Source organism: Frankliniella occidentalis, unplaced genomic scaffold (genome assembly GCF_000697945.3).
Source record: "Frankliniella occidentalis isolate FOCC.00 unplaced genomic scaffold, Focc_3.1 Scaffold63, whole genome shotgun sequence".
NCBI classification, from domain to species: Eukaryota; Metazoa; Arthropoda; class Insecta; order Thysanoptera; family Thripidae; genus Frankliniella; species Frankliniella occidentalis.
The window spans coordinates 1,044,097-1,052,203 of record NW_026267193.1 but is presented as its reverse complement, the minus strand read 5'-3'; the positions used below and the strand labels follow the sequence as shown (position 1 = coordinate 1,052,203).

The 8,107-nt window shown below is 54.0% G+C and overlaps 2 protein-coding genes across 3 annotated transcripts in view; both read left to right on the top strand.

The window, feature by feature from the left end:
- Positions 1-18: 18 nt before the first annotated feature.
- LOC113209556 (uncharacterized) lies at positions 19-4,767 on the top strand. 2 transcript variants are annotated; one of them, XM_052268053.1, is made up of 4 exons: positions 19-666; positions 1,780-2,287; positions 2,721-2,930; positions 3,110-4,767. In XM_052268053.1, exons 2-4 carry the CDS (start codon positions 1,892-1,894, stop codon positions 4,157-4,159), a joined length of 1,656 nt encoding a protein of 551 aa, XP_052124013.1. In that variant the 5' UTR covers positions 19-666; positions 1,780-1,891; the 3' UTR covers positions 4,160-4,767. The 2 variants fall into 2 exon arrangements, with proteins under 2 accessions (XP_052124013.1, XP_052124012.1); XM_052268052.1 differs by having other exon boundaries at positions 19-2,287.
- A 100-nt stretch (positions 4,768-4,867) lies between these two features.
- Positions 4,868-8,107, top strand: part of LOC113209522 (uncharacterized) — an 8,277-nt gene continuing 5,037 nt past the window's right edge. The window contains exons 1-7 of the mRNA XM_052268036.1: positions 4,868-5,028; positions 5,121-5,256; positions 5,680-5,999; positions 6,149-6,386; positions 7,226-7,329; positions 7,414-7,600; positions 7,895-8,104. Coding sequence (XP_052123996.1) covers positions 5,176-5,256; positions 5,680-5,999; positions 6,149-6,386; positions 7,226-7,329; positions 7,414-7,600; positions 7,895-8,104 — 1,140 coding nt within the window. The 5' untranslated portion in view covers positions 4,868-5,028; positions 5,121-5,175. The remainder of the gene's footprint in view (positions 5,029-5,120; positions 5,257-5,679; positions 6,000-6,148; positions 6,387-7,225; positions 7,330-7,413; positions 7,601-7,894; positions 8,105-8,107) is intronic.

The window sequence follows — 8,107 nt, the reverse complement described above, 5'->3', positions numbered from 1 at the left end:
GGATCAGACCCCCATCACATGTAGGCTCGTTTGATTCGAAATTTCACGCTGAAGACGATGGTATGACTCAAAATAAGATTGCTCTGCAGAGGTAGTAACCAGAAGCAATATTGACTTCTTAGTGCAGAACTCAAGAGTTTTACAGTTACAAGTGGCAAACACTTCTGCACTTGGATTAGCAGAGCAACCAAGGGTTGGTCGCTACGACCGGACACTTGTATGAAGAGAACAAACTCCAGCTTGGTTCTCATCGTACAAGTGTCCGGTCGTGACAACCAGCTCTTGCTTGAGTATCGGATTCTCGATTCCAGTTAGTTATCAAATTTAGTCAACCAAACAGAACTGATCCCCACAAGAAAGTCTTTTTTTTTTTTTTCGTGAAAACGAAAAGGTCACGATGACGTCATATTAACGTGTTCAGGTCATAATTTGACTTGAGACGTTTAATAAGGACATGAATGTGTGTCAAAGACACCGAAGATTCTAATCCGTGACGTTTTCGTTTATTTTGTGGTGCGTGATACGTCGTGACGGTCCGCACGTACCGAGCACGAACTGCACGCGGGCAAGACAAACCACTAGACAGCTTGAAGGCGATCAACGCTTGCATCGTCGCCACAACAGAGAAAGTAGTCTTCCCAAGAACGACAACAAAATAAGGAAAAGGTATGCACGTTTTTAGTCTGGAAAACAGTTACTCGTAGATTTTAAAAGAGATGGGGACTAGTGTGATATAAATAGCGTTGTACAGGGTGAGGGATCTACTCCGTCTTTCTGCTGTATGCTGGATTCAGACGTACGGACGGGTTGTATAGAGCGCTTGGCGCCATGGTGAGTGACGGTAGGCAAGCCCGTTCGCACGCCTGAATCTTGAACAGTATAAGCAGAAAAAAAAGAACAGCGCAAATCACCCATCCTGTGCGTAAAATAATCTCAAAATTAAAGAGCACGTTTGTAAAACGCGACATGGGAATTTTGGAGTCGCACTTCCAGGTCTACGAAAAATCTCCAAGTGGTGAGCGGCAAATGGTGAGTACGTACGTGTGGATATGTATCCCTTATTTAAACTTGTCCATCCAGATTAGCGTAGATGCCAGAGACATAAGCTGCTTTTTGCCAGGCACCCTTAAAGCGTCCCCTCACTCCTCCTTACATTCCTAGCTGATTGATTCTCTTAAACTCAGTCTAATAGTCACGGGTTTAGGGTTTATGATGGTGTATGGTGTAAATGTAATTAAAAGAAAATTAAAAGAAAAATTTCAGTCGTTTGCAAAAATGTATCGCCCTTATTATTCTAGACGTGACTCGCACGTCAAAGGAAAAGGCAGCGGGTCAAAAGTAAAATGTGGATCCCGGCGCCGGGCAGGGCCAGATGTCGCTCGGCTGGCGGGCGGGACCAACTGGCATTTAACCGAGCACCCTCTGACCTTCTCACCCCCTCCTTCCTTCCTTTCCTCCTTCCATTGCTCCCTCCCCTCCGTGTCCTCGTCCGGTCGTCACTGTCAGGCAGCGCGCGGCTATGGGCGGGCTGCGGGGTGGGAGACTTCCCCGCGACAAAGGATGCAAGGATGCAGTCCGCGTGACCAAAAGGGCATACTTAAAAAGTAAATCTAGATATGCAAGGATGATGTTTTATAGTTTCATAGTTCACAGTCCATAGTACAGTTTTTCGAGTCAAGGGAGCATCATCCCCTCTATCACCCGCCTACAAGGGTGCTGGCCGGCGTGAGCAAGCAGGCATCTGACGAGATCCCCCTGGGGACTGCTCTCTTGTTGCAGCGGCCAGCTGCCCTCGGACCTGGTGCCGCAGCCGCCGCGACAGAAGCGCGGCCCCGGCCGCAAGGCGCTCGGCCAGTGGGGCGGCCCCGCGGCCGGCACCCTGCCGGGGCCCATGTACCAGGCGGGCGGGCCGCGGCCGCACGAGGTCATGAACCACATCCGGCGCCCGCCCAAGCGCTGGCGCCCGCGCCCGCACGGCGCCGACCGCCTCTTCAACTACCTGGAGGCGTCCGACTCGGAGGACGAGATGGAGATGCTGCCCGAGGACCTGGTGTGCCAGCAGTGCGGCCTCGAGTTCCTCGACACCGAGTCGCTGCAGACGCACCTCATGTCCATGCACCGGATGACGCTGGCGCCCTCGCAGGGCCCCGCGCCCCGGCCCTACCACTGCACCATCTGCGGCTACAGCTCCCCTTCGCACCCGGAGATCGTCGCGCACATGCAAAAGCACGCCGTCGTCGAGATGCGCTGCTGCGAGCCCGGCTGCAGGTTCTCAAGCAGCGTGCCGGTGAGTCTCGCGTGACTGCAGTGTTTCGGATGTATGCATCACCCTTTGATAATATTTACCACATATTTAAACGATGTTTGTAATGTAAGATTTACCGAGGGGTCCCCCACTTCCAAAACAGGTGTACAATGAGTTGCCGAGTTGGCGAGTTGCCGCGAGTAGGGCGCGAGTTGGGATCAATTTTTAGAGAGTTTTGCGCGATTTTGGCGCGAGTTTTCGCGATTTACACGCGAGTTTTCGCGAGTTATCGTGAGTTTTCGCGAGTTGTCGCGAGTTGAACGCGAGTTAGGCGCGAGTTGGGCGCGGCCAAGTGTACAACGAGTTGACGAGTGTGACGAGTGGGGGACCCCTCGAGATTTACACTTCAAAACATTATATAAAAACGTCTCGAGGTGCGCGTTTCATAATTCTGACCTGTCCGTCTGTCACGCAGGGCGCCATGGAGGAGCACGTCCGCCTGGCCCACCCGCCCATGCCGCCGCTCAATCAGAAGTGCCCACACTGCGGCTTCGTCGTCCTCAGCGGCACGGCGTTAAGCCGGCACGCCAAGACGCACCACCTCGCCACCGTCCAGTGCACGCCCTGCAACCGCGTGCTTCTGAGGTTCGACCGCCACCGCACCGGCGAGATGTGGAGCGAGGAGGTAAGGCGGCTGTGCGGACGGGCTGCCTACGGGCTGCCTACGGGCTGCCTACGGGCTGCCTACGGGCTGCCTACGGGCTGCCTACGGGCTGCCTACGGGCACGGGGCTTGCTTTCAGGGCCACCGCGATCTCTGTTCTGCTATGACTTTAATGTTAACCGGTCCATCTCATTTGTCCAGGAACAAGAGGACGACGAGGAGCTGATGGCCGCGGCGGCGCAAGCGGCAGAGGACGCCGTCAACGCCATCGAGGATGACGGCGACGAGGAGGGCGAGATGCACGACGAGACCGACGGGCCGACCCTGATGGCCGGCGGGGACGGGGCGAGCCTCAGGACGCCATCGGACCACGAGCTGGCGCTGCAGGCGCTGCGCTTCCACTGGCGCGTCAGGCGGCGCCGCGTTCGGCACTTCCGCGCGCTGCGCAAGCACCTGCAGTCCGTCATGGAGGCGCGCAGGGCCGCCGCCGAGGCCGAGGACGCGGGCGTGGCCGCGCGCCTCCGCCAGAAGCACGTCGGCCAGTGGCTGGTGCGGCGCCGCCTCGGCTGCTTCGCGTGCCCACCGGGCCGGCGGCACGCCTGGAACCTGCACTCGGCGGCGTCCCTCGCGCTGCACGCCGCCTGGCGCCACCCGCCCAACCCCGCCGCCTTCGCCTGCGACTCGTGCGACGCGCGCTTCCGGCACCGCTACCAGTCGCTGCTGCACGCCAGCCGCGACCACGCCGAGCAGGAGACCCTGGAGGAGGCGGCCGGTGGGGTAGTGCAGCAGCATGAGCCCATCGTCACCCTGACCGTGCCGCAGTACCTGGCAGCGTCCTCCACCGCCACCACCACCACTGCGCCGGGCCACCAGCAGCTGACCCAGCAGCACCTGCAGCTGCAGCACGACCCGCAGGCCTTCGCGCAGATGGACACGCTGCAGGTGCAGCAGGTGTACCAGGTGCAGGCCGGCGCGGACGGCACCGCCGCGGAGGGCTACGCCATGGACAACGTGACCGTGGTGCCGGCCGTGCTGTACGTCCCTCAGGACCAGCAGGCGCAGCAGCAGGCGCAGGCCGACCCGCAGGCCGAGGCCGACACCCAGCAGGAGCAGTTCCAGGCGCCCATCTACAACGGCATGATGGTGCCCACCGTGCCGGCGGACATGCCGGCCGAGCCCACCAAGCAGGTGTGGTACCCACAGCTGGCCACACCTTCCTATTACATCTCAACGCAGTTTCCCTCTACCTAAGTGATCACTGGGGTCCTCGCAAAAATGACAGTCAGGGAATCCATATAAATCGCACGCTCCATCATGTTGATGTAACGCTTTGGATAAGAGACTAATTTCAGCGTTGCACAGTGTGAACTTAAATTTTCTCTGGTACGGAGGAGAATGTGGGAGACTATGAAGATGTGTGAGTGATATCTTTTTTTGAAATGTGTTATGTTAACATAATATTTTAGTAAATTTGTGACAAATAAGTTTCTTGGGCTGGATGTGCAGTGTCCAGTTGATGTTGTTAAACGTAAGATGGAGAGTTATTACTAGTTTTTGAAATTGTACTAGTACGAATTTTAGTCCACTTAAATTCAATAATTAGACATTGTACATTTAGCCCTTGTAACCAATAGTAGTGAACATATGCTAAAATTAACTTAAAACATTTGTACCTTATAGCCGAAAACTATAGTTATGTTAACAGTTGGACCAAGATATAGTGTACCCACTGATATTTTCTTAAACCCATAAACCTTGAATGTCGACACAACAGTGCAATGTTGTTTCCATCATTTTCAGAAGTGAACCGTTGTAAAACACCATTCTTGAGATGGAATAAATTGAAATCTACATTCGCACGATTGTCGAAATCATACGTTTTTGCCAGTAATCTTACCTTTCACCGACCAGACGCGATTTGAGTCCTCACACCATCCTCTTTTCATCTTGACACAAGCAGCACTCAGTGAGCCTCGGCGACGTCGCCCGACAGGACAGAGGTAGCAGTAGCAGACGAACAGCAGAGTCTTGTCCGGACACTGGTCAAAAACTCCAGCTAACTTTGTGCTTCAATGCGGCGCTCCACCTGTGACACGAATATTTTACTTATCCTGGTAGTGGTACGTATACTAAGCGTAGTTTGGTTGGGAGAAAATGTACCTCTTTAGACCGTCAGTTGCGAAAGACATGTTGACGTCACAGTTGTTGATAGGTTAGAGAGGCTGCTCCGGACAACTTCTTGTCAACTTTGTAATCGAACGACAACGATGTTACCTCATAAAAGGGCCTGCAACGATGCCGTGACATTAGGCAACAGCACGGGTCAACTGGACTTGCCGGTGAATGTGGTAATAGTCTGCGGGACATATTTTCATTATTATTATCGCACACTCATTGTGCTGACAAGAAGAAGAATACGGGTAACAAGAAAACGGAAAGCACTATGCCATAACATGGTGACTTCCGTTTTCTTCGGTTTTCTTGTTCCCCGCATTTTTCTTCTTCTCACCTTCACCGAAATAATTTAATCAACTAACGTTTCTCTCGATAGAATCCCGACCGGAAACAGTTACAAAAAATCACGCTCTTTTAACGTGTAAATGGCTTTGATGGATAAAGGTACCATCCAGAATGTTTTTAATAATTTTTATAGCAGTTTTTCACATTTTCTCGCGACGATATAGCAGGATAAAGATACTGGTTCCGGTCGGGATTCCTGTTTTCTTCTCCCGGAGCCGAGACCGAATAGGGTCTATTGTATTTGCAAGCAGACATTGACGTCGCTGGCAGACCTGCCGTTGCTGAAGGTGTTGTCCTATGTGCCGGGCACGGACCTGGGCGCCGTGGCGCGGGTCTGCACCCGGCTGTACGCGCTGACGCGGGGGCACTGGTCGGTGTGGCGGGGCAAGCAGGCATGCTTCAGCTTCAAAGACCACGAGGGTCTCCTTGCCCTGCTGCGCGTCACCCCGCCGTCGTGGGAGTCGCTTGAAGTATGCATGGCTGACCCGAAATTGAGGTGGGATCACAAAGACATCCCCGACCCGGACCCGAAAGAAAACTACAACGTGGCGAAAGTCATCGAAGGTGGCAGGTCGGTACTGAAGGGCTAAACTTTGCCAACGGCGCCAAAACTTTAAATACAACGACAAATCCACCTAATTTTACCCCTGAAGCTTCAAATGTCCATAGACATGTTCTTATAAGGTGCGGACTCTTAAGGAAATTTCCATGAAATTACAGGACATTAAGCTTGAGCCTTCTCTCCGAAACTCTGGCCGTGACAGTTATCCAGGAGTTTGGGCAACGGCGCATCAAGAATTTATCCATTGAACTACACGACGTCCGCAGGAGGGATCTGTTTTTTTCCAGTCTGCATCAGGCCACCTCATTGGAGACCATTAATGTAAAATGGTCGTGGCCTCCTAGTTGCGAGGGTTGGGAGCCGCAGTCCTATCGTGCCAGCTCCCGGTGGCCACAGGTGAGATCACCCGCTGGCGACCCTGCTACTTCTTCATCAAGGTTTAGGGTTCGGCCATTGGGTAGGTTGCCTACACTGTAAATCCGGGGTGTCCAGCAACTGTGCGATTTAAGGTGCCCGACCCTAAAACCTGTGCGACTTAAGTCGCACAGCTGCTGTACACCTTTTAGTTTGGCATCCTTTTCCCCTGCACAAGGGCCCAGGCCAAGCCTAGGTAGGGAGGGTGTCCTGTTGTTGGACAGACACCCCCTGCTTGGGCTCCTCTGCAGGGAAAGGGCGCCAAACTACAAGCTGTCCAGCAGCTGTGCGACTTAAGTCGCACAAGTTTTAGGGCCGGACACCTTAAGTCGCACAGTTGCCGGACACCCCGGGTTACAGTGTACAGATGGGCCCAATAAAGGGGTTTCAGGCGGGGAGGGGTGAGAAGGAAAGAAACTCAAAATCGGGTGACAGCAGCTGTTTCGCATGCAAACTCTTATGGCGCCTGAGTGGGTAGGCAATGTCTTGCCTGCAGCGCAAGTCTGTACTGCGGGATGGCCTACCCTGAGTCTGGCAGGCGCCGAGCTGTCGTAATTAGCTATTTCAGAGAAATGGGGAAGAAGAACAGCACGAACAACAAGGAGGCATTTGATTCGTCGCTCAGGTGGAGGGGAAAACTTGGCGACGAATCACGGGCCACCTTGTTATTCGTGCTGTTCTTCTTTCCCATTTCTCTGAAATAGCTTATTTGCCGAATTCATCCGAGAAGAAAACGGACGCACTTTCGCACTTTCTAGACGATTCCTTCTAACAGAGAAGTGATTTCCTTTTCGACCGCAACGTGCTTCTTCTCTTCGCAGGTGCTGCCTCGACTGCATAGCGTCACGTTGGATTATCGGGGTAATCATCACGCAGAGTTCAAACACGAGTGTCGCTGGTTACGGTTGCTGATTGAAGCGCACTGGTAAGTGCTGCTGCTGCTGCCTCTTTTCGTCCTCCCGAAGGCGAAACTAGTGCAGGTGCTTTGAACACTCTGCCCTGCTTGCAGCGAGCAGCTGCGGCGCGTGTCCCTGCGCTCGCCCGAGGTGATGTCCCTCCTGGAGTTCTGCCCCAGCGGCCTGGAACGGCTGACCGTCACGCCAGTCGAGGGGATGGCGGAGAAACTGGAGCCCTTGTTGCAGGGTCTAAGGGAGCTGGAATTCATCGGCAGGTTTTCCTCGAAAGCGGGAAAAGAGGTGAGATCCTCTTAAGGTGCCCTTACACTCAGCGTCCGCTGTATCCGCATTGATATGTTAAACCGTTTTCAGATATGGTTTTTATTACCAAACGTTAGAAAATGTGTCCAGGATATACGGTCGTACATTTGATTAAAATTTCTGCCTGAAACATCAACGGAAAATAGAAAACGGACACAGCCGGACACGTCCGCGGACACCGAATACGCTGAGTGTAAGGGCACCTTTATGTATGGTATCCTGTTACGTCACCGACCTTGAACCGAAATTTAATACATCCCTACGCGTCTTTAGCTGGCGGTCTTGTTGAGGGCCTGGCCGGGTCCGCTGGTCTCCTTGGGTCTCGAGCACTTCCCCGAGGAGGTGGTGCGGGCCCTTGGGTCGGGCGCTCTGGCCGGCCTGAAGCACCTCAGACTAGGCGACCCGCTCGAGGTCGTCGCCGAGCGCGCCCTGTCCACAGCGCTGCCCGGCCTGCCCAGCCTGACCCGGCTGGTTTTGAGCGCCGCC

Excerpts from the sequence above, each read along its gene's own strand:
- LOC113209556 (XM_052268053.1), top strand. The coding sequence starts at position 1,892 with ATGTACCAGGCGGGCGGGCCGCGGCCGCACGAGGTCATGAACCACATC. Across the intron at positions 2,288-2,720 it reads GGTTCTCAAGCAGCGTGCCG|GGCGCCATGGAGGAGCACGT; the intron begins GTGAGTCTCGCG and ends TCTGTCACGCAG. Across the intron at positions 2,931-3,109 it reads GCGAGATGTGGAGCGAGGAG|GAACAAGAGGACGACGAGGA; the intron begins GTAAGGCGGCTG and ends TCATTTGTCCAG.